Below are 27,075 nucleotides of genomic sequence, written 5' to 3'. Positions count from 1 at the left end.
TTTTTTAATTTTGCTCTGCATATCTAGAGGAAATAGATGAATATTTGCTAAACTACAATGCTTACAGTATGTATTTATATAGTATGAACTACAATCATTACTTTTACACACCGTTTTTGAGCACATTTTACATTTAGATCCTATCGCGATAAAATGTTCAACAGAAGAAGTTTGCCTAACCGAAGGTGGTGGTGAGAAAGGATCCTTCATTACAAAGCAATTTTCATGAAACGTAACTTTTTTCACGAAAGGGACTTCCTTGCCGTAGTAATCGAAAACTTCTGTCCATTTGCATAAATCACAGGTAAACGTTCCTCCAGGCGACTGTGAGTGATTTTGCTTCCGTTGGTCCATATCTAGAAAAAAAAAAAATAATTGTAACAAATATCTGAACGCATGTTATGTAGCTTTTACATATTTCAATTTTTTATCGGTTGTTCCTTTAACCACCAATCCGGTTTGAAGGTTTTGCAGTGGTATGTGTTGCCTGCAATCATCAATTGACTAGAGATAACCTTTTCAATGCGTAGTAAACCCAATCCAAAGGTCTTGTGATAGCCTCTTAATTTTCCAACTGTTTGACCTTCCATTGTTTTAATTTCGGCATCCTCTGGTAGTAATCCACAATCGACAGGTTGGTCGAAAATCAAGGGCATTAGGCGTTTCCGAATAACTCCTGTATGATATGTTCGGGCTGTAAGTTCTTGACCAATATAACATCCTTTATGAAAGCTAACACCATGCAAATAATCACAATTGTTTTCTAACGGAAAGCATTTTCCCGGTGGTAGATTGATCACACCTTCTCCAATCCCTAAGGAGTACCGATGCTGCACGAAAGAACCATTTTGTGGGGAGTCAATTTCATCGGAGAAATGCGTTTTCAGGTCATTTAGAACTGTGCTACTATTAGTGAGTAAACGGTAGCCGAGTTCTGGCAAGCGGGCGTCCTTAAAAATTAATGTACCATTTATGTCCGCTTTCTTTAAGGCAATGTTTGGGCTTTGATCGTGTGTGCTATTTTGAGCAGTAAATGCAACCCACATTTTCATATCTGTTTTTGTTATTTCTACCTTTTTTCTTACTCGGAACAGATTCAAATGCTTTGCAAGTTGTTCAACAACGCTCGTATCGCATTCCACGAGAAAGTGTTGTCCAACCTTTTCATCAACGCGATATATTAGAGAATCGTACAATACACGACCGGAAGTATTTAGAAACATTGCATACATAGAAGTTGATCCACGTAGCAAATGATTCATATCATTGGTAATCAGTCCTTGCAGAAATGGAACAGCATCGCTTCCTCGTACGCCCAGAATAGATCGTGATTCTAGAGATTCCAGTACAACTTTTCCAATCCATCGTGTTTGATGTACATTTTGTACCGAGACCCTTCTTTTGAATAAAAACTGCATACTGCATAATCCACTGCGACTAAACATTGTTTCTAAATAAAGATAGAAAGTATCATCGCTTTTTAGTAACTTTGTTATTATTATTATCATCGCCATTTTTGTATACCATCAGTGCACCAGATTCCGCTCATTTAAGGGAAATTATGTGTTCAAATGTTTATTATAAAATTACTATTGTGTCGATCAATACTATTTTCATGTCACAATGTAGCTCCAAGTATAGATAATCAGCGGCAAAATAAAAATAATTTGAAAAACTATTATAAAAAAATATTTAATTGCATTTGTTACTGCATCTAAGTGTTCCTATTTCCGCCCACGGTAAACTGATTTCATGACGAACATAATAAAAAATGCATTATTTCGAATTTCGTTATTTATCCTGATATTTTTTTATGATCGAACCATGGCCACTACTGCAATAAAGAAGGCTGTATACTAAAATCGACATTTATTTAAATTTTTGTTTATTTTTTTTTTTCATGAGCGCTTATCGGAACACACAAAATTACATAGTGTTCCAATAACCGCTCACGAGGTCTTGTGTTTTCAATATAAAGAAATATTTAATCAAATGAAAATAAAACGAATTCATTCGAATGTTGTAATATCGCTAGAATATATCCATGCGAAAAATGTTGGTTTTGACACGAAAAATCAATGTTTACGCTAGTGAGCGGAAATAGGGGCATGAGCAAATAATGGTGCACTGATGGTACCCCATTTCAAAATTATATGACCACCTGCAAAAATGAGACGTTTGAAAATATTTAACGAAATATTAATCTTTTCGAAATGTTACAAGAACGAATAATTCAAGACTAACAATTCAAAAGGCCTCATCTCCAAAAAGTAAACAATGAGAAAAATGCAATCTCGTTTTGTCAAACAATAAATCAAATTTATATTATGAATTTAAGCTTTTTATGTTATTTTATCGTCCAGAAAGTCGATGGATAAACTGATTTATAGCTATGAATATTCATTACTATCATTTTAGCAAAAAATCCTGCTAAAAAAACGAGTCAAAGGAAATGAGGCTTTTATTTCACCAAAAGCTGTGCAGCCCTTTTCATTTGTGGCCATAGACGCCGGCCGACGCTGATGAGGCCTGTGAGTTGACGCCTTTGTTTACTCTAAAATGTGTTGAGGCCTTCTAGTTGTGGCTTGTTTTTTCATCATCTTCTGATGTGGCCTTTTGAAAATCATTCAAAATTGAAGATGAAATAAGAAATTTGAAGTGTAGAAGAGTGTTAAGTGGTGAAGTAAAGTACATGGAGATCCCTACAGCAAGAGAAGATTCGTGCGGTCGATTAAATATGTGATTGATTGAACCCTTCGTCATCCATGAACATTATGTATGTGCTACGCGAGTTTGTCGTCGAGAAAATGTATGGAAAATTGGTTCAATTGATATAATATTGCAATTAAACGTTATTTTTCATGCAATTGAAACCAAATCGTGTTTTTGTTGATAATTTGTGAAGTACAGACAGGCTGACACAGGTATTATTAGGTAGTATGATACAAAATACATCACTTCACAGGAACCCGACAGAAAATTTGATTATGTTCGCTGTTGAAACTATCGCTGTGTAAAATAATACAGGGAGCGGAGCGGCTGAAGTATAACTTGTATCTGCTAAGTAAATTTGAAACAGTTTTTCGTAATTTTAGTTGCAATTTTGATGTTTGTTTAATAGGCCTCAACTCGGTTTCAAGTAAATATAGAAATGGGGCCTTTTTGGGAAAAGGCCGCATTTACGATTAATATCCTAATTATCGGGAAATGAGATGGGGCCTTTTAGAAAAATGATAATTTTTCATCTTTCATGCATATTTTTGCATGACTATTGTATGTTACAGTAAGAATAGGCTCTTATACACTTAAATCAGCAGAAACCCGATTTGTTTACATTTTGGACTTGAGGCCTTTTCAATTGTTGGTCTTGAATTATCGATTTTACGTTGAGAAATTTTATTGCAATGCTATTGCCACATAAGGCAGTGTACTCCGCTATAATTCTTTTGTTCTCTTGACTTTAACTGCAAGCCATGTGTTAATGCTGTCTCGCTCTCGCTCACGGGAGACTTGCAAACAAGGTTCGTAGTAAAAGTCAAGAATTTGATAGCGCACACAGCCTTATTGAGATAAAGGATTACACATTTAAATATTGCTCCTTCATTTTTTTTTTTCATATAAACCAGAGGGTATCACTTATTAGCTAGTCTAAACTTCATTCCTTTCAAAATTTAGAAAGATTTGTGCAAAAATAGTTATTTTGTCCCATGAAGTATACTGCTGATATTTGCATTGCTGTGCAATGTATAAAGGAAATTCCAATTGCCAATTACAAAATCCAATGGGACAATTATGCGAATATGGGCAGTATAGACATTTTCTATGTGACTAAAATCTGAAAGCATAACTCTTCAATAAACTTTAACATGAAAGTCTACACATTTTCTAACTTTACAAGCAAATCTTTTTGATAAACCTAATTCGTGACAAATATGCACAATACATATTTTTTTACATTCGTGGCCCATTAAGGTGAAACATCTCGGAATCCAAAGATGACCGTCACAATGACACATAACAATGGACTTGTGTGCCCCTACTCGCATTTCCAAAGGCACTAAACTAAATAAATATTGCATAATTTAATAAGTGCAATATTTGCTTTGGATTCCAAGCTGTTTCCCCCCTCAAACGGGGCCTTTCATTTTCCCGACTTCATCAATATTTTGCTGTAAACGAAAACATCTGGGTGGTCATATCATTATGGAAAGCAATATGTATACTCATATTTACTAAGTAGAGTATTGGACGTATTTGGTGCGATTTGGTATACACCTAGTTGGTACCTAGTTATATCATATATGTTTATTATTATTATCTTTATTTAAGAGATGTTCAGCCCTAGGCTGGTTCATCTCAAATTTATTATATAAGGTACAGTGGGGAAAATGTGCAAGCGTAATAAATGGATTTGATTATTTTCGCACTATTACTTCTTTTCAGGTTATGTTTTCACGTTCACACTGATACTACTATACTACTACAACGCACTAACACAAGCAAACTGGTTAACTGCAAAAATCAATTAATTTCAAAATTGTTTTCCATTTCAGTTTTAATTCAAGGAAACACAATAAAAAAACAGATTTTTATAATTAAATACAGACATACAGAATTTTGGGGCCTCCCTTAGACGAGTGGTTAGAGTCCGCGGCTACAAAGCAAAGCCATGCTGAAGGTGTCTGGGTTCAATTCCCGGTCGGTCCAGGATCTTATCGTAATGGAAATTTTCTTAACTTCCCTGGGCATAGAGTATCATCGTACCTGCCACACGATACACAAATGCGAAAATGGCAAATGAAGCTCTCAGTTAATAACTGTGGAAGTGCTCATAGAACACTAAGCTGAGAAGCAGGCTCTGTCCAATGAAAATATACACCGAGATGTGGAAGAAGACATTTAGTGTGCGTGACCTCCGAGTACGGAGCAAAATGTTTCACAACAAACAAGTAAGCTCCCATAAGAAGCCGTGTAAATTAGTGACATAGTTATTTTTGGTTACGTTTTTCTCTTTACTAATATTGCGGCGCTCATTTTAAATCCACATCCAGCGGCGGCGGTAACGCGCAGAAGATATGCGCGCAATTCAAACGCAACGTCAAAATTCAAGTAGGGTTGGATTTTTTCGTTCTTCATGGACGCAAATGTTTCGTATTTGCTAAATCTGAAACATTTGGTGATTTTCATTATCACTGCGACGGTATATCGACATTTTCAGATTATCGCATTACGTGGATTTATCTTGCAGAGTACAATACATAGCCATGGATTCTTCTTTCACACCTTTGTATATATTCTCATTGAGCTCTGTCCCAGTGAGGACGTAATACCAAGAAGAAGAAGAATCTATTTGACATAGTACACTTACCCGTACTTTTTAATGGGATGGGGTATGTGGATCAACTATTATTATCGTATCATGGCAGACTGCTTACGCGAATTTTAATATCCTCAAATGTTGTTTTCCGTTAACTTTCTTTCATCCCTAGCTCAAATTTGTCAAATTGCCCAGAGAAAATTTTAATTACCATCAGTGTACCAGTATCCGCTCATGCCCCTATTTCCGCTCACTACTGTAAAAATTGATTTTTCGTGTCAAAAATCAACATTTTTCTCACGGATATACTCTAGCAATATTAACAACTTTCAAATGAAGTCGTCTGACATTATTTTTATTTGATAAAATAATTCTTTATATTGAAAACATAAGACCTCGTGAGCGGTTATTGGGCCACTAGGAATTTGTGTGTGTTCCTATAACCGCTCATGCGAAAAATTGAACAAAATTTTAAAGAAATGTTGATTTTAGTATACAGCCTTCTTTATTGCATTAGTAGCTATGGTTTGACCACAGAAAATATCAAGACAAATAACGAAATTTGAAATTATGCATTTTTCTAGTCAGTTCGACACGAAATCTGTTTACCGTGAGCGGAAATAGGAACACTTACATGCAGTAACAAATGCAACTAAATATTTTTTTATAAAAGTTTTTCAAATTCTTTTTATTTTGCCGCTGATTACCTATACTTGGAGCTACACTGTGACATAAAAATAGTATTGATCGACACAATAGTAATTTTATAATAAACATTTGGACACAACTTCGCTTGATTGAGCGGAATCTGGTGCACTAATGGTATCCCACCTAAAAGTTTTTCACTAAAAGAGCATAACAGTGATGCATTTTAACGTGTTCAGTTCCCGTTTCAGTTACCTTTTTGAACGGAGAGTATGTGTTCAAAAATGTAAACTTGTGAGAACCGAAAATTGAATTGAATTTATTTTGACAAATATTATGCGCTGCAAGAAAAATTTTGATTCCTGGAAAATCGAACGACTTCGAATGGTAAATTTTCCAGGCTTCTAATCAAAGTCACCTCTGTGCGTCGTTTGGTGCATTAGCTTGTTTGGAATGATTTGACGTCTCCCCTTTTTGCTCAATATCACTGATGTTTTTATATGTATCTTCTTATTTGATTCATAGATCTTTTGCTACAAAAATGGCTAAAAATAATTACAAACTTCATGTCGGTCCAACTACAGCGTCCCGATGAACAATACGCTTCCCATAGGTACTAGAAAACTAGCTGCGAAAGTTGGCAATTGGGCACGGTTGTATAACTGCTATTATAGATCTCTGCCTATAGCAATACAATGCCTTCAGATTTAAATTGTGAACCACCGTTGTTTTAGAATGGAAGGAAGCTTTTAATGTTGTGTTCAAATTAATAACTCGAAATCCCATAAATTACTAGGCTCCATGTGCCGTCTCGGATTCTTTTTCACGGAACCATTTTGGTTCTCAGCTGAACAGGATTGGAAAACTTTTCTCCAAAAACATGATCAGTCTTTGGCGTGACATGAAAATGTGTAGTGAATGGATGACGATGTTTTAATGAATCAGAATTCAACGCACACTGTGTGACTTTTGTTCTGTGCGGAGATAGCTCGTTGCGCGTTATTTCCGCGAGCCTATCCAATTTTTTAAATTTCCCCGCAATACACAACACATTTTCAAGCTAAGAGTATTTTTTGACAGTTTATAACATCAAAGTGAGTATTATGTAGCTATATGTTGAGGGATGGTACACAAATGATGTCACGCTAAATTTCAACTTTTTTGACCTCAAAACTCATGCAGTTTTGTAAAACTCAGAGCATTTTTTTTTTGTAAATGCGTCTTTGTAAAAATAAGACGGGGTTTTTGTAAAAATGCGTATTTGTAAAAATACCCTTCTGCTTCATAACCAGAAGGTCATGGATTCAATTCCAGGCCCGTCCCTTTCCTCGTACTTTGTAGTTGTATCTTTCACTTGCTCCTATCTTTCACTCTTAATCTATCGCACTTCATAGCATTTGCTAGAACCCGAGACGGATAACAAAACGTTTTCCTACGCTTCTATGAGCCTCTGTACGCGCCATAAATAGGCCTTTTCATGTGACAGATCCGTCTATGCATGTGTTTACATCGGTGGAGGACCGGTGCTAACACGGGCCTGTCATTTTCATAGAACAACTGTCAAAGTGCTTCCCGATCAGCTGATTTGAGACGTCATGTGAATAGGCCTATGAGCCTATGCATGCTTCTTCTTCTTCTTTCTGGCGTTACGTCCCCACTGGGACAGAGCCTGCTTCTCAGCTTAGTGTTCTTATGAGCACTTCCACAGTTATTAACTGAGAGCTTACTATGCCAATGACCATTTTTGCATGCGTATATCGTGTGGCAGGTACGAAGATACTCTATGCCCTGGGAAGTCGAGAAAATTTCCAACCCGAAAAGATCCTCGACCGGTGGGATTCGAACCCACGACCCTCAGCTTGGTCTTGCTGAATAGCTGCGCGTTTACCGCTACGGCTATCTGGGCCCCCTATGCATGCTATAAAACGTTTGACTTTTACTGTGCGCCCTGTTTTCAAATTGCCCGTGGGAGAGAATAAGACAGCACCAACACATGGCGCACAGTAAAAGTCAAAAGAACAAAAGGATTTATGGCACGTACAAAGGCTCATAGGCAGTCTGCTAACCAAACAGCAAGCCTCCCTGCCATAAAATTACCACCCCTCAACAACTTCTCGTATGAACTGGCGTAGACGCACGGCATGGACCAATCTGGTCAAAAGCGCTTAGAACGAGCAGAAACCTAAAGCGGTTGGAAAGCACGTACAGGATAATGTGCTTAAGAGTAGCAAGTGCATACCGGACGGTATCTAAAGAGGCCGTGTGCATCATAGCCGGGATGACGCCTATCGGGCTCATCATCAAGGGAGATGTTCAATGCTTCAACCAAAGGGGTACCAGAGGAGTCCGCGACACGTGTAAAGAGGAAACGCTCAGAAGCTGGCAGCAGGAATGGGATAAGTCCACTAAGGGTAGATGGACCCATCGGCTAATACCAAATGTGTCAGATTGGTATGGTAGAAGCCATGGGGAAGTGAACTTCCACCTGACGCAGTTTCTGTCAGGACATGGTTGCTATAGACAGTACCTGCATAGGTTCGGGCACTCAGAATCTCCTGCGTGCCCCAATTGTGCTGGTGTAGAGGAAACAGCGCAGCATGTCGTGTTCGATTGCCCCCGTTTCATTGTTGTGAGAGGTCGCATGCTCACTACATGCGGAGGGGACACGTCCCCCGACAATATTATAGAGAGAATGTGTGCGGATGCCGAGTGCTGGAATGCAGTAACTACGGTTGTCACTCACATTATGTTAGAATTGCAGCGTCTATGGCGCGCCGACCAAGAGTTGGCTGCAGAGGATTAGCCCTGCCGAGGCTGGTCCCTTGTAACATTGTTTAAGTCGGCTAGGAGAAGCAGTTTGCCTAGGCTACTTCTGCTACACGTGTTTTGCTATATGCACTGGTCCCTTCCCGAAGAAATACCGTAAGGTGGTTCCGGGGAGATGAGGGTCTGAGTCCAAGGGTCATGTCGATGCACTGTTCACCACTTGAGCAATTCTAAATGAATTGCTCAAGCACAGTGCATAGGCTGGTTTTAGCGGGTCGTCGTTGGTGCGTCATCCCCGCATTCCCTGAGTTATCTTCTCAGGGGATCTGTTTGCAGATTTCCCCCTTGTAAAAAACAAAAAAAAAAAAAAAGACGCACGGCCTACCGTGGGAGCCAGTATAATGCATCATCAATTCCTCCCCCTTGCCCTCATTGGTCTGCAATCTGACGTGGCAGGGGCCATTGCTGTCTAAAATGCTAAAAATAGAAGATCACCAACACTTATACATTGAGGGTGTCTGGTAATCCCAAACATTCACCCGATTGGTTCCTTGTGTAAGTGATCAGCTGATCTGGCGATACTGAAGTAGCAACCATAAGAAAAAGGGTAAACTTTCGCGATTATTGATTTTACGTTGCCCACACATACAAATAGTGTGCATAAAGCTTATAGAAATCGTTTAAGATATTAAGCGAAAAAAAAGTATTTCACAATTAACATTTCGGGGCTATGGAAACATAGCATAGTCCAACTCTACGGAAATCGGCTTCGAAGTGCACCGTTCTGTAATCACATATCAGTCCCACACTAAAATGAACCGTGTAGGGGCTCCTGGGGTAATATGCACTTCCGGGACAAAACGCACCTTGTCAATTTCTCTGAAATAAACGAGTTTTGAGAGAAAAATACTATGCGGATTGATGAAACGTTGCAAATTGTTGACACCCTGAGAATTTCATGCATTTTGAAAAACTTAACAGGGAGATATAACAATAAACTCGAAAAGTACGATTCTGATGTAACTTTCCCGATCATTTCACTTGTTGTTTTGAAAGCGATGAATTGAGAATTTTTACAACCTTTTACCATAAAACAGATGATTAGAGACTGGGTAAGTTGTTGATAACATGATTTGGCGAAATAACACAACGATTTCTATTTTCCATCACATTTTCTGATAAGCGCCCGGTTGGGGCAGCATGCACTCCATTGGTCGGTGCAGAATAATCCATTCCAAAATGAACTACAATCATAAAAGTTAGGTCATTTGAAGTATTTACTAACGTATATAATCAGTAATTTTCAATACCTATTCTCGGTACTAATTTTACTGAGATTTCGACAAACCTATTTTTTACCGAGATCTCGGCGAACGTTACCGAGATTCGGTAGACGTTTACCGAGATCTCGGTAAAAGTTTTACCGAGATTCGGCAAATAATTACCGAGATATCAGCTGTTGGGTTCTCGGCGAATCCGTTTTCCGAGGTTGATTTCCGAATTTAAGTGTGTACATGTTGTTTAGTGTTCATTTCGGCACATTTACCTTAAGCGGTGCATATTACCCCAGGAACCTCTATTTTAAATTCTTAATATTCTTAGGGCCAATTTCTTCACCTTCGCTTCGCTAAGCCGTAAACCTCGTTTACCCATACAATCAGGCATTGCAGAATTCGCTCTCATTTGAGTATGAAGCGTGATGAAAAGTAAATTGCAAAATTTTCATTAAAATTTGAACATATTTCAATTTCTGGAATTTTTGTTTTTGAAAATTCGCATGGAAAACGATTTTGGGAACTTCACAGCCCATTTCCTCAATGCCTACTTTTTGCAGATAGAACTGACTTGCGATTCGCGGCAGTGTAGTCATTCTAATATTCTAATAATGGTTAAAAAGTGGGTTCCGATTTTGGCACGGTTTCGTGTTTGGCAACTGAAAATTTCCACTTTGTAGCCACTATAACTCATTACGCGTGGTAAAGATGGATAAAATATGGGTGAAATTATGAAAAATTCCACGTGCTCAGCTGGGATTCGAACTCAGCAATCTTGTATACTAGACGATTGCTTTACCAACTAAGTAACCGGGTCACTTGATGACTCAATAACTCAGAAGATTACAAGTTTAGAATTCAAATCCCCGCAGATCATGCAGACGCTTCTCCCCAAGTAACATTAGTAGCTGAAAAATAGTAATGTAATTTCTCATCGTAATAGGCTGTTTTTCATCACGCCAACCCGTCATGGCCTACTTTCGCGCATTGTAGAATAAGTCTATTACCTAACTGAAAAGCGTTCAGTAATGACTCATGACGCAACGCATTTGAGTTGCGTAATGGTTCATTACGCAACGTTTTTCAGTAACGTAATGAAGAACATGTGATTTATATAAATATCATTCTCATGTAGAAACACGGAGAGGAGGAAAATAACCATCAATGTTTTACAAATTTTGAAAACCAGTTTTTTTGCACAAATTTGAAGCAATGGGCATGAAAATCTATCACTGCATTTCACTTGAAATCTATAATGCAATGATGGAGTTTCATGAGGATTTCTTTATATTTGAACAAAAAACTGGTTTTTAGTTGTTGATGATTGCTGATGATTGAATGATGGATTCTTGAGCCTTGAGGCGAAGTAGGCCGTCATTGAAATTTGTTAGTGTTGATGATTGTTGCTAATTCATCTCAAGATTTCGAATCAAAGAAAATCAGTTGGTTTTGTACTGACATAGCTGAAAAAGTATCAGTATATGCTTTATGCATGTTAGCGCATAAAGTAATACTTTTTCAAGTCAATATAAACTATCGAGACTGAGTTTTTTTTACTTTGAAATTGCAAGCTGCAAATTCATCATTTGCCAAAACGAATGACGGGCTACTTAGCCTTAATGTTTGTTCATAGGATTTGTGTAATTATCTAATGATTAGTACTGTGGGGCTGTGGAATATTTTCCGCTCCTACTGTGACTCTGGAACCTTCAGGTGGAAATTCCATGACTTCTCCCGCCGTTATTTGCACTGGACTCGGAACAGATGATCTTGCAGCCGAGGTACTGGGCGCAAATGTTGGTACAGCAAAACTAGAGTGAGGAACTGTCGATGTTTTCTGTTGCGTTATTTTCATCTGGGATTTTCCATATTTTTTCCATCTTTCATCTTTTTTGTTGCAAGGTATTTTCTACGTATCCTTCAGCAAAAGTTGAAAATTTCCAAACTCCATGCCTCTTCAGAACAGTAAAATCTACTCCAGAATCTGGCAGTAGAGAAGCGAATGATCGACGAGGGTCTAGTGCAGTGTCCTGCGTAATCTACTGGTGACGATAGTTTCAGAAAGTTGAGATTATAATTCTCCGATAGGAGACCAGCCAGGGTCACTTCCGCTGCCGACCGATCGGAACATCAGAATCGGAATAGCTCATTGTTTTGAATAATGATGCTATCCGAACGATGGTTTGAAAAATTGTGACAATTGCTCAGTACAACCTACTATGATCAGAATTTTTCAAACATGTCAACAGACGGCCATGTGCAGATTAATGAAAATAGCTTAATAATTATTTCTTAAGTAACCTTTCATGAAATTGCAAAAAATGTTGTACGCAACTCGGTGCAGAACTCGATTTTTACAGCACTCGTCGTAATTAAATAACGATAAACGTAAAAAAATGCTAAGGTTTTTCCCATTTTTCAAACTAGACAAGAATCCTGAAGAAGCTTCTAGCTATCGTCCAATCAGTTTGCTTTCCTCCATCAGTAAACTTTTTGAAAAGGTTATTTTGAACAGAATGATGGCCCACATCAACGAAAATTCAATTTTTGCCAATGAACAGTTCGGATTCCGCCATGGACATTCGACCACTCATCAACTTTTACGTGTAACAAATTTGATCCGTTCCAATAAATCTGAAGGCTATTCTACTGGTCTTGCTCTTCCAGACATAGAAAAAGCATTCGACAGTGTTTGGCATGAAGGTTTGATCGTAAAATTAAAAAAATTTAATTTTCCAACATACATTGTTAGAATAAATCAAAGTTATCTGTCAAATCGTACACTTCAGGTTAATTATTTATTTATTTAATATTAGTCAACAGGTAAAATGGTCACCCCAATGACAAAATTCTTAAAACTAAGACATAAAGTGACGAAGTCAAATTTTTACTAACATAAGACACGTCTAAAGTTACACTTATTTCTTTCGCGCGATACATTAAAGTCAAATACAAAATAACACTGATTGAATAAACGCGACATGCTTCGGACTGGTTCGTGAAGGCTATAATTAGTACGAGCGACAGAAAGGTTGAAAAACGAGTGCGTTCGGAGATTGCGGCGCCGTGTATTGATGTCTAGCATGTTGAGCAACGCAGGGCAATCCGTGTTGCCTTGCAGAAGATCGCCAATAAAACAGGCCTTGGCGACGTGGCGCCTTGCTTCGAGAGAGTCGAGGTTAATCAACTGACAGCGGCTGCTATAACTAGGCAGGTTCAATGGGTCCCTCCATCTGAGATGACGTAGAGCGAATCGTATGAATTTTCGTTGAACAGTTTCGATGCGCTGAATTTCATCTTGATAATACGGTGACCAGACAACCGAAGAATACTCTAATATAGGGCGTACTATTGAGAAATATAATGATTTCAGACAGTAGATATCCTTGATTTTTTTTGGCGAAACGAAACACGAAACCTAGCTTCGACACAATGTATGAAACATGGTCCTTAAAAGTCAGCTTGGAATCTATCATAATTCCCAGATCCTTGAAAACACAGTAAAAGTCAAACGTTTTATAGCATCATTCTTCCATCATTATAGCATACCTTTCCTTACGCCTGATACATGAGCCTATGCATGCTATAAAATGTTTGACTTTTACTGTGCGCCCTGTTTTCAAATTGCCCGTGGGAGAGAATAAGACAGCACCAACACATGGCGCACAGTAAAAGTCAAAAGAACAAAAGGATTTATGGCACGTACAAAGGCTCATGAGCCTCTGCACTATTGAGGCGTACTATTGAGAAATATAATGATTTCAGACAGTAGATATCCTTGATTTTATTGGCGAATCGAAACACGAAACCTAGCTTCGACACAATGTATGAAACATGATCCTTAAAAGTCAGCTTGGAATCTATCATAATTCCCAAATCCTTGATAGTCGATTCGCGTTGCAGTTGCTCACCTGCCAAGGCGTAGGCAAACTGTATCATAGATTGTTTGCGCCCAAACGAAATGACCGAACATTTCGAAGTATTCAGCAACATTCGATTTAAGCGGCACCATTCAGCAAATGTTTCGAGTTGTCGTTGCAGGAACACAGTATCTTGTGGCTGCTTTATCGTGTAGTAAAGTTTTACATCATCAGCATATGACAACTTCAAACATTTGAGGACGAAATTGACATCGTTCATATACAAAAGGAACAAGATGGGCCAAGGTGACTGCCTTGTGGAACGCCGGACCAAGCGGGAAAGGGCAACGAAACATGATCTGCAATTTTTACCGACATGCTACGACCAGTTAAATAGGATCGTAGCCAAGTGAGTAAAGTATTATTCATGCCAAGTTTGACGAATTTAGCCAAGGCGATTTGGTGATTCATTTTATCAAATGCCGCGGAAAGGTCCGTATAAATGGCGTCAATTTGTTGGCCACTTTCAATTTGGCGAGTCACAAAAGAAATGAAACATGTCAGGTTAGTAGTCGTCGAACGTTTGGGCATGAACCCGTGCTGGTCTTCTGATATGTAGTGTGCGTAGCTCTGAACTAACTGACGTAGCACAATCACCTCGAATAGCTTAGAGATTGAGCTCAAAGCAGCTATACCTCGGTAATTTGAAACCGAACTTTTGCAGCCTTTTTCGAAAACTGGGAATACGTATGAATGTTTCCAGTTTGGGAAGACACCGGTTGACAAGGAAAGATTGAAAACTGCAGTTAACGGTTTTGCAAGCGTGTCCACACCCCGTTTTATAATAAGTGATGGTATACCATCCGGTCCATATCCTGTAGACGATTTAATCTCCTTACTAGCTGCGATAACCATATCATCATTCCTTGTTGAGCTACCGTGCGAGACAGTCGATAGTTCTCGTGTGTCCGGGTTCACCCCCGTTTTTCCAAATCTTTGGTATTTCGACGCCTATTGCAAAGTGTTTTTAGTGCAGTGAAGAGCCTTAGTTCGGCTTGGAAGCGGAACACTTTTGGCGAAGCCATTGTGTTGCCGATTAATCGAGTTTTGCGCAAAAGTATTGAACGTTTTCGCCATTGCGTGGTTATTTTCCGATCACGTGTATCGTAGAAGACAGCTTGCACCTCGTCCCGTGTGCTACCTGAGTGATCATCGTTTGTGGTGTGCATATAGCGTGCACAGCGGTGCGCTCTCCACACCGACAGTGATCACCATCGTTATCGACGCCTGTGTTGGTTGGTGGCAGGCAGTGAGAGACCAACCACACATACACCGTACCAGCGAACCAGAAACCAGACCGTCCTTTTTTGATCACGTGTATCATCGAAGGCAGCTCGCACTCCGTCCCGTGTGCTACCTGTGTGCAGTGCAGAGTTCATCAGTGCGATCATCGTCTGTGGTGTGCGTATAGCGTGGACAGCGGAGATCAACCACACATCTACGCGTCCCAGCGAATGGTCGTACGTTACTTGCTACCGCTCCCCAAGCGTAGACGCCCATCGGTTACAGCATCGACGACGCCAGCGTGGATAGAGTAAAAGATAAGTACCTCTCGTTGTCCTTCTCCTCTTCACGTCTTTTTTTTAATAGTTTTTACTGCGTGTGAAAGTTTTCCCTCTTCCCTTTCCCCTTTGTATGTTTTTTTTTTCAGTTTGATTCAATTTCCATTTCTGTGAATAGTGTTAGTTTGAGTTATTCGTGCGCCCTTTGCGGTGTTAAGCTACCGCAATGGGTGTAGATGATGATGGCGGGGGAACGTCGTATCCCCTCACTGAGTCTTCGAATGTGTTGAACCAACAAAACACAAACACCTCTATGCCCAATCCATGTGTGTCCCCTCAATCTGATGTGTCTCAAATGGACACCAATATTCGACCATCTCCGACGTCCCCTCGCCTCAAGGCCTACCCGCCCGACTCTGGTGGGCCTTTTGTTGTTTTCTTTCGATCCAAAGGCAAACGGTTGAACACTATTCAGATTAGTAAGGATCTGACTAAGCGATTCTCTTCCGTTGTCGCCATTGACACAGTGGGTTCTGGTAAGCTGCGCGTCACCGTCAGTGACCGTAAACAGGCCAATGAGATTGTGGCCTGTGAGCTCTTTACTCGTGAGTACCAAACTTATCTGCCAAGCCATCGGGTTGAGATTGCGGGAGTGGTCACCGAAGGCAGTATGACCTGCGAAGAATTGATGCAGGGTTGTGGTCGCTTCAAAAACCCTTCTCTCCCATCTGTCCCCATACTGGAATGCAAGCAATTGCATTCCGTATCCCTGGTGGGAGAAAAGAAGATCTATTCACATTCTGAATCCTTCTGTGTGACCTTTTCCGGATCTGCTTTGCCGAATTTTCTTGTAATCGGCAAACTTCGTTTACCTGTGCGGCTGTACGTACCGAAGGTAATGAATTGCACAAATTGCAAGCAGCTGGGCCATACTGCCCAGTATTGCTGCAATAAACCTCGCTGTGCTTCTTGCGGGGAGAGACATGTGGATGGTGCATGTAGTATACCGCCAAAATGCGTTTATTGCAACGAAAGTCCACCACATGCCCTCGAAAACTGCCCGACGTACGTACGCCGGCAGCAACATCAGCGACGATCATTAGAGCAGCGCTCTCGGCGTAGTTTTGCCGAGATGTTGAAAAAGGCTGCTCCGTCTGCTGAATCCCAAAATATCTACTCTTCTCTGTCTCTTGATGATCAGGGCTCCGACTCTGAGGTTGGTGAAGGAATTTCCTTCGTTTTCAAGGGTTCATCGAGGAAGCGTGTGAGACTCCAGAGACCCACAAAAAAGCCTCGGAATCTGTCTAGCAGTGATGACCCACCAGCCATGAAAAATACTAAGCCTGTCGCGAAAGTCTCAAAGCTTTCACCTCCTGGATTCAAACTCCAAGAGGAAAGAGACTTTCCGCCACTACCGGGAAAATCTAATATTCCAAAATTTCAAACTGCTCAGCCAAAAGAAAGTTCGCATTCGGAGCCCCTAGGGCAACCTCAGGGCGTTCCAATGTTTACGCTTTCTGGCATTGTAGATATCATCCTTAATTTCTTCAATGCTTCTGACCCAGTGAAGAACATTGTCAAAGGATTGCTTCCATGTGTGACTCCTCTTTTGAAGCAACTGGCTTCTAGAATGCCCCTCCTTGCAACGATCATATCTTTTGATGGATAAATTATCCACAGAGGTCGAAGATATGATTTCTGTTCTACACTGGAACTGTCGTAGTATTATGCCTAAATTAGATAGTTTTAAATTTTTAGTTAGTAATTTACAGTGCGATGTTTTTGCGTTATCAGAAACATGGCTAACACCTGATGTGACCCTTCCTTTCCATGATTTTAATATTATTCGCCTGGATCGATCCGACTCATATGGAGGAGTGCTTTTGGGGATCAAAAAGCATCACTCGTTCTACAGAGTCGATCTGCCGCCGATGTCAGGCATTGAAGTCGTTGCATGTCAGGTGACTATCCGAGGCAAAAGCCTCAGTGTCGCCTCCATATATCTTCCTCCGAGATCGGCGATATCTCGCAGAGACCTCTCTCACATCTGCTCTGTTATGCCTGAACCACGGTTGTTCATTGGGGATTTCAACTCCCACGGAATAGGCTGGGGGGAACTGTATGACGACCACCGATCAACGTTGATATATGACCTCTGCGACGACTTCAATATGACAATTCTCAACACTGGGGAAGTTACACGAGTGGCACCTCCAGCTCAAGATGGAAGTCCTAGGGATAGCCGTTTAGACCTCTCAATATGTTCAAGCTCGTTATCGCTGGATTGTTCATGGAGGGTAATCCAGGATCCCCATGGTAGCGATCACTTGCCGATCGTAGTTTCAATTTCCAATGGAACACAACAGTCTTCATCCATCGATCTCGCCTACGACCTCACAAAGCACATAGACTGGGGAAAGTACGCGGAAACGATCATTGATGGAGAACAAGCGGTAGAAGTACTTCCTCCGTTGGAAGAGTATCGCTTTTTATCCGAGTTGATTCTCAACAGCGCTCTTCAAGCCCAACGCCGTCCTGTGCCTGGTCCGTCGGTTCGCAAGAAGCCTCCCAATCCGTGGTGGGATGAAGAGTGTAAGGCACTCTATCGCGAGAAATCCGCCGCGTTTAAAGACTTCCGGAAACGTGGTTCAATTGACAACTATGAGCGCTATTCTTCCCTTGAACGCAAGTTTAAAAGCTTGGTCAAAGCGAAGAAAAGCGGTTATTGGCGTCATTTTGTGGAAGGATTATCACGTGAGACCTCGTTGAGAACGCTTTGGACCGTCGGAAGAAGAATGCGTAATACATCGTCGGTTAATGAAGATCGAGAGAGCTCTCCTCGGTGGATTATCGATTTCGCTAAGAAAGTTTGTCCGGATTCCGTTCCTGTTGATCGCGTGCGACGAGATATTCCGGTAGATAGGAACGCCATGGATAGACCTTTTTCGATGGTTGAATTCTCACTTGCTCTCCTTTCATGTAACAATTCCGCTCCAGGAATGGATCGAATCAAGTTCAATTTGCTTAAGGGCCTACCTGACGTCACAAAGAGGCGCCTATTGAACTTGTTTAATCACTTTCTGGAGTGTAACATTGTCCCGGATGACTGGAGGCAGGTGAGAGTAATAGCCATCCAAAAACCCGGGAAACCCGCGTCGAACTATAATTCGTACCGCCCAATTGCGATGTTGTCGTGTATTCGCAAGTTGTTAGAGAAGATGATTCTCTTTCGGCTGGATAAATGGGTTGAATCGAATGGCATGCTGTCAGATACACAGTTTGGTTTTCGCAGAGCCAAAGGAACGAACGACTGTCTTGCGCTGCTTTCTTCAGAAATTCAACTTGCCTTTGCCCAAAAGGAACAGATGGGTTCAGTGTTTTTGGATATTAAGGGTGCTTTTGACTCAGTTTGTGTTGATGTCCTTTCAGACAAACTCCACGCAAGTGGCCTTTCATCAGTTTTGAACAATTTTTTGTACAATTTGTTGTCCGAGAAGCATATGAGTTTTACTCATGACAACTTGTCAGTTTCACGAATTAGCTACATGGGTCTCCCCCAGGGATCATGTCTGAGTCCCCTTCTTTATAATTTTTATGTGAGAGACATTGATGACTGTCTCATGGAAAATTGCTCGTTAAGACAGCTTGCAGACGACTGTGTTGTTTCTGTCACAGGACCAACAGCAGCCGAACTACAAGGACCCTTACAAGATACTCTGGACAATTTGTCTACTTGGGCCTTAAAGCTGGGTATCGAATTCTCTGCGGAGAAAACTGAGATGGTTGTCTTTTCAAAGAAACACAAACCTGCCAAGTTTCCGCTTACACTCATGGGTAAGACAATCACTCATAGCTTGTCTTCTAAATATCTCGGGGTCTGGTTCGACGCCAAATGCACCTGGGGGAAACACATTGTGTATCTGACACAGAAATGCCAAAAACGAATCAACTTCATGCGAACTATAACCGGAACATGGTGGGGAGCCCATCCGGAAGATCTGATCAAGCTGTACCAAACAACCATCTTGTCGGTCTTAGAGTACGGTAGCTTTTGCTTTCAATCCGCGGCGAAAACACATATGCTGAAGATACAGCGGATTCAGTACCGCTGTCTTCGCATCGCGCTAGGCTGCATGAACTCGACTCACACAATGAGTTTAGAGGTACTTGCAGGAGTACAGCCCCTGACAGATCGTTTCGCGGAGTTAACACTCAGGTTCCTCATCCGTTGTGAGGTTCTCAATCCATTGGTTATTGAAAACTACGAAAAGCTGCTTGAACATAACCCTCAAACTCGTTTCATGAGTGTGTACTACTGGTACATGACGCTGGAGGTTAGCCCATCTTCGGTTAACACCAATCGTGATAACTTCCTAGAATTCGACTGTTCCTCTGTAGTATTTGATTTGTCCATGAAGCAAGATATCCATGGTATACCAGATCACTTTCGTTCAAAGTTTATCCCACCCATGTTTGCAAGTAAATTCGGGCATGTCAGCGAGAGCCGACAGTTCTTCACTGATGGGTCAAAAATGGATGATATCACTGGTTTCGGTGTTTACAATGTTTCTCATAGCGCCTCCTTCATGCTTCAAAAACCATGTTCTGTATATGTTGCTGAACTAGCAGCTATATATTACACCTTAGAGTACATCAGTTCTCTCCCACCCGAGCACTTCTTCATTTTTTCCGACAGTTTAAGTTCTCTGGAGGCTGTTCGGTCAATGAAGCCGGTGAAGCACTCAGCGTACTTCCTGAATAGAATACGCCAGGCATTGAGTGCTTTGTCAATTCGCTCTTACACTATTACCCTAGCTTGGGTCCCTTCGCATTGATCCATTCCTGGCAATGAGAAAGCGGACTCTCTGGCTAAGGTAGGCGCTAAAGAAGGCGATGTTTACGAGCGTCAAATCGCCTTCGATGATTTTTTTGCATTGGCCCGTCGGGAGACCTTGATCAGCTGGCAACAGAAATGGAGAGACGGAGAAATGGGTAGATGGCTGCATTCCATATTTCCACAGGTGTCGAAAAAGCCATGGTTTAAGGGGTTGGGCATGAGCCGTGATTTCATTCGTGTCATGTGTCGGCTTATGTCCAATCACTATTCGTTAAGCGCGCATACCCACCGTATTGGGCTCTCAGAAAGCAATCTCTGTGTTTGCGGCGTGGCTTACCAGGATATCGAACATGTTGTGTGGGGATGCGTTGAGCATCGTGGCGTCAGATCTGAGCTGACTGAAACTCTCCGGATCCGAGGAAAACAGCAGAAACCTGTCAGGGAAGTGTTGGCGGGCCTTGATTTAGAATATATGAATTTAATCCATCTGTTTTTGAAGCGTATCAATATCCGGGTTTGATTGTGTTCGTTCCCTGTCTTTCTTTTTCCCATTCAAATTGTCCTCTTCTCGTCGTGTCTCCCACAAACCGTTTCTGTTTAGTTTCATTACAGATCTGGACATCCTGTCCCTTCAAGCTTCATCAGCTTAGTAGTCTAAGTAGCTTAAGAAATTCCAAAAAATCCTTTCCTTCCCTGTTTCAAATGTATCCACTAACCTTAAAACTTCCGCAAACTAACATAGTTTTTAAAATAAGTTCAAATTTCAAAATGTAAATAATGTAAAAAAAGAAAAGATTTCGGCTCTGTTATGCCCTACGGCGCCTGAGCCTGCCAAATAAACGAGATAAGTAAAAAAAAAAAAACCATATCATCGTTTATGATCAGAACTCGAGATCTGAAAGACTTCCTGTAAGAGCTGGTGTTCCTCAAGGCAGCATTTTGGGACCAATATTATACAATATTTCCACATCTGACTTACCAGAGTTACCAAAATGTCAAAAATCTTTGTTTGCGGATGACACAGGCCTCTCCGCCAAAGGACAAAGTCTGTGTGTAATCTGTAGTCGATTGCAAAAAAGTTTGGATATTTTTTCTTCATACTTGCAAAAATGGAAGATTTCTCCTAATGCTTCCAAAACTCAACTAATAATATTCCCACATAAACCAAAAGCTCTTTATTTGAATTGGTCAGATGAAGTTAAGTATCTAGGGCTCATGCTAGATAAGAATTTAACTTTCAAAAATCACATTGAGGGCATTCAAGACAAATGTAACAAATATGTAAAATGTCTCTATTCCCTTATTAATAGAAAACCAAAACTTTGTCTTAAGAACAAGCTTTTGATATTCAAACAAATTTTCAGGCCAACCATGTTGTATGCTGTACCAATATGGACTAGCTGTTGTAATACCAGGGAAAAAGCTCTGCAGAGAATTCAAAATAAAATTTTGAAAATGATTCTGAGGCTTCCTCCCTGGTATAGTACCAATGAGTTACATTCCCAAACACGGATCATGCGGAAATGTTTTCATCGCCAGATGAAAAAAGCAAAAATAAATAAACTTTTAGTTGTGATTTTTCTATACAATGTAGAAAGTGATAACCGGCTCTGTTAAGCTGAATACGGCGTGTGAGCCTAAAAATAAACGAACTGGTAAAAAAAGAGTTACACAGAATATCCAATGTTGAAACATTGGAACAAATGTCAAAAAACATTAATCATTTCAGGCAAAAATCGTTGCAATCTTCTATTGCCACGATTAATGCGTTATATGAGTTAAATGAAATGTAATATGTTGTTAACAAAATGTTATTAAAATCTTAAATTTTTTTAATAATCTTCTAATAACACAGAACACCTAGATATAAGAAATGAATGTAATGTTTGGAATGATACTAATAAAGAAATTTAAAAAAAAAAAAAACGATGGACGTACGACTTGTGCTGTAAAAATCCTCATTCTGCACCTTGTTGCGTAAACTACTATTACTAAACTGATATAAGCTTTAAAGTAATTCGTTCAGCTCTTGTTCAGCAAAAATGTTTGTTGGGTCATAACCCATATCCATACATCTCATGTATACTACACACGTGCGCAGAGCGAGTGCGATTTATTTTGCGTTGAAATTGTTTGTCTATCATACCTACATCGCTTCAACAACAAGTGTATTGTAGAAAAGTACGAATGCGGGAAGGCTATCAACGTGTCGTTCGCATTCAAGTGACGACATGACTACGACAGAGAGGCAGTACACGCTAATCTATTGACACACACCACGCGTAACGAATTAATTAATTAAAAATCATGCGAATTGGTTTACCGAACAGCTCAATATATGTGTGAATATTGATCCATATAGTGCCTAATGTTTTACGCTAATTCCCTTATTTTTTCCTACTAAGGATATTCTCACTTGTAAAGCGAAGTATGCACTTGAACAGAAAAGTAATCGCCTATCTCGATGCGTGGGAAATTTCTTGCAAGAAATGGTCAAGAAAAGCATTTCTCTTTGATCGCAGTACGCAGTTGAAAAGAAATCTCGATTACTTTTTCGAATCGACGAAAGTAACTTTCATATGGTTTTGAGAAAATTAATTCAGAAGAATCACAACCTGTCTTTTAAAACTGTTTTAAAATTAATCAATTTTTTATTTTTTTTTCGCCGTGTACATCGCTTAATTTTTGCATACATTAAGCTCGCGTTCAAAAACTAGGGAGTTCCTGTTATTTTCCACAAAAAAAATATTACAAAATGATAAGCCGATTTATTCGGTTACTTTCGACGTTTTTCTACCAGTGTAAAATCGGCTCAAGAAGTGTTTTGTTTTGATTCGTGGTTAAGTCACTTTGTCTCTCCATACAGCGGGGCGGCGAAAGTAGTGGTTAGGTTGCGAAAGTTGAGAATCTTACTTTCGTCGTTTTGTAAATCCGGAAATTAAACGTTTTAAAAGTGAAAAATCGAGTTGGTTCAGAGCGCAACGTGTAGAATTTCATCTGCGAAACACGTAGAATCGATAAAGTAAGTTTGTATTCTTTTTTGACTTGAGTCTGTTAGAATAAGTTTTCGAGAAATGTCATTTCAAATGGAGCTCACTGTACAAAATTTCTTGACCATTTCTTCCGCAGAAATTTTTACTTTTCTTGAGCGGAACAGCATACTTAGCTTAACTAAAGCAAAGGATACACATTTAAAATGACTCCGTACGATTGTGGCTAAATTTCGAATGATCTCGATGTTATTCTTTGTAATGAGAATTTCGTTTTAGTACAAGATTGGATACACTGATAAACTGGAATACTCGAAATTAAAAATATTTCCTTTTCGTTTTTCTATTTCATTGGATTTCTATGTCATATCATCTGATTAGAAAAAACGTGTCCTTTGCAAAATATTCCGATTTTTTAGATTTTTAATTACGTATACCATCAGTGCACCAGATTCCGCTCATTTAAGGGAAGTTATGTGTTCAAATGTTTATTATAAAATAACTAGTGTGTCAATCAATACTATTTTTATGTAACAATGTAGGCCCAAGTATAGGTAATCAGCAGCAAAATAAAAAATATCTGAAAAACTTTTGTAATAAGAAATTAATTGCATTTGTTACTACATCTAGGTGTTTCTATTTCCACTCACGGTAAACAGATTTCGTGACGAACTTACTAAAAAATGCATTATTTCGAATTTTGTAATTTATCTTGATATTTTTTATGGTCAAACCATAGCTACTACTGCAATAAAGAAGGCTGTATACTAAAATCGACAGTTCCTTAAACTTTTGTTTAATTTTTGGCATAAGCGGTTATTGGAACACACAAAAATACCTAGTGATCCAATAACCGCTCACGAGGTCTTGTGTTTTCAATATAAAGAAATATTTTATCAAATTAAAATAATGTCAGACGACCTCATTTGAATGTTGCTAATATTTCTAGAATATATCCGTGCGAAAAATGTTGGTTTTTGACACGAAAAATCAATTTATACACTAGTGAGCGGAATTAGGGGCATGAGCGGATACTGGTGCACTGATGGTACTACAAAACTTGATCAGTCGATTTGGGGCACTTTAGAAGTTTTGACTTCCTTTTATATAAAGGAGCGTCACTATTATAATTGTAAACGGTTCACAAATATTATCGAAACAAGTATTGGAAAGCTATGTTAATCCTTAACAATCTACCACCTCCACAGCCAAGGGGCCATGATAAAGCATGTTAAAAATTGGGTTAGATTACTATAGAAACTATATTTGTATAAAAAAAAGAGTTAAATCGTGAGTTTTAACTCATAATGGTCGTGTTATAAAGAAATCTCATACATTTGAAATCATGTACACATATTTATCGATCTACAGCAAATTGCAAGCGTTTTTCTCCGAATATTTTAATAGGTTATCTCAGAATAACACATTATAAAAATAATGCAGGGAAAATAAATTCAATATTATTGGGGGTCATGCACAAATTATGTCCAAGCGTGACAAGCCTTACAAAATTTTTGGAGGACTCATACAAAAAGTGTGACAAAGGGGGGGGGGGGGGGGAGGGGGTCACAAAAGTCGAAATTTAGCGTGACATAATTTGTGTACCATCCCTTACAGCTGTGTTCCCAAATTTTATGATTGTCATTGTGCTTTGAGAGGTCTTCTGAATATAAAGCATTTGATGATAATATATCTTCGAGCTGTTTAGTGGAAAACCTATAAATGAAAACCGAATTAAGTTCTATATCATTTAATTCCACTAGAGTTTGTATCCTTTGACAGATACGCGTATTTCGACCTCAACTGTAAGGCCGTCTTCAGTGTCGTGTGCTAAATTCGGTTTTCATTAACTCATAAAGCATTTGTTTTTCTATTGTGCTTACAATATGATGTGGAGACTAAATAAACAACTCTATGAAGGCGTGGGTTATTTTTCATATTAATACTATATTAGTGCTTCCGTCAGGACGTACTTTAAACCTAAAAATTCTACTCATAGCAGTTCCATTTAAATTTTAAATATTTTTCTCTTAAAAAATCGATGAAAAACGACTATATGATGATTGAAATATAATTATCGTGAAAATTGTTGCTCCAAAAATAACTTTATATTTTTCAGCAGATTTCTGATTGATGATGATATTGACTGTTGGAAATGCAAAATTTGACTATTTCAGCCAACTTGCGTGCAAGTTTGCCAGCTTGTATGACAATTTATTCGCTTAATTTGCCATAGAATTCAAACTTCATGTGTATAACAATAATTACCAACAAAGTTCATAATACTTTTGATGCTAAAAAGTAATTTTTTGATGGTTTTTGAAAAAAAATGTATTTGGCCATATAAGACAAACAAGGAATTTTATATGGAGTCTGCAAACATGCTGGAAAAATCGATTTAATTTAAATTTAATCGGGAAAATTCAACCAAATTATATTTGAAATGAAAGTTAAAGTCATATTTTGCATGCTTGGTGGAATTAATTACAAAAAAGTTTAATGAATCATTCTTTAAATTTCTTGTAAACATCAATGAAAACACTACTTTATACAACTTTGACGATCTGTCGCTTATTATTGTTTTGTGCTGTACTATTCCAATTTTCCTATCCGACCTTTAATGTAAAAAATCGCGATAGCCGTTGTCCGCAATATGATGCAGTTTGAGCCCCATTGAATTAACGGGAGAAACGACAAATAATTTATGTGCATTCCTTTTCAGCATTAAAAAAAGCATTATAATTAAAATTGTCTCCCTCATTTTAACCAATTTGGCTTACTTTGACGTGAAAAATGGTTCTAACCAATAACTCTTATCTAAGCAGCTAACACAGCATTGAACCGCATCTTAGAGGTTTAGCCAAAATGCACAGAATACGTCCATTACCCTAAACATATAAAAACACTTACCTTTTTAAGTAATTTATAGTTCCAACTTTTTTATATTAGTCTCAACCTGATGTATAGATCAATACTAATAGCTTTCATGTAACAGCTACAATAACAACTATCTAAATTTAAACTAAAAAGCAATTCGTTAGATTCAATAAATTAAGTAATGTATTTATTTATTTACAATCGCGCACAAAACGTTAATTAAAAACCTTATGTGACGTTTTCGTTCTTTCGTGCGGTAGGGATGGGCAATTACACATGAGATAAATAATCGATCTTTTTGTATTTTCACCTCACACGGAGAAAATAATTTACCCATATTTAAGCCACAGACAAACATACGTCACACTCTCATCGATATCCATCGACAACCTTTTAACGATCGATTCATATATACGGTAGGTGGTCAATCGACCACACGCAGCGCTCGCATCGTTTTTGTTCGTGTTTGACGTTTACACACTACCGCCATCTATGGACCGATGTACGAGTTCACTAATTTGACGTTTGAGCGGTGCCGTGGTATTTACGTGACTATGTGTTGTGGACAACCCTATTGCGGTGTACCCTATGGTACCACGCACGCCGCTGGGCTCGCACTGGCACACTGAAATGAATTTTATTGTAGAAACTACTGAATCCATGGTAAAATTAAGAACTGCACCAACGATTTTCAACCGACTACATTAATCTGTTAACTCTACCAAAACATAGTCAACATCACTACACAAGAAAATTAATTCTGTTTATTTAATCACACTTGTAGTATTTATGACTAGAAACATTCTAGATTTGACAAGTTTGGCATTATACTTTTGATCACACTGTGTTGTACGGTGGGTGTCACGGATCGAAATACAATGCTGTGTAGTCGAAGTTACTATGGACATAGTCACATTTACTGCACTGCTCAGTGATTTTCACTAGAT

The 27,075-nt window shown here is 39.1% G+C and overlaps 1 protein-coding gene across 1 annotated transcript; it reads right to left on the bottom strand.

Moving 5' to 3' along the window:
• LOC5566638 (putative transferase CAF17, mitochondrial) lies at positions 1-26,379 on the bottom strand. Its single transcript, XM_001650966.2, has 4 exons — positions 26,328-26,379; positions 26,162-26,273; positions 415-1,450; positions 1-356 (listed from the first exon to the last, which is right to left on the bottom strand). The coding sequence occupies exon 3, from the start codon at positions 1,443-1,445 to the stop codon at positions 420-422; it is 1,026 nt and encodes a 341-aa protein (XP_001651016.2). The 5' UTR covers positions 1,446-1,450; positions 26,162-26,273; positions 26,328-26,379; the 3' UTR covers positions 1-356; positions 415-419.
• Positions 26,380-27,075: the final 696 nt, after the last annotated feature.

The sequence above is a fragment of the Aedes aegypti genome, chromosome 1, assembly GCF_002204515.2.
Source record: "Aedes aegypti strain LVP_AGWG chromosome 1, AaegL5.0 Primary Assembly, whole genome shotgun sequence".
NCBI lineage: Eukaryota > Metazoa > Arthropoda > Insecta > Diptera > Culicidae > Aedes > Aedes aegypti.
The sequence above is the reverse complement of the archived record's forward strand: the minus strand, read 5'-3'. Positions and strand labels throughout refer to the sequence as shown.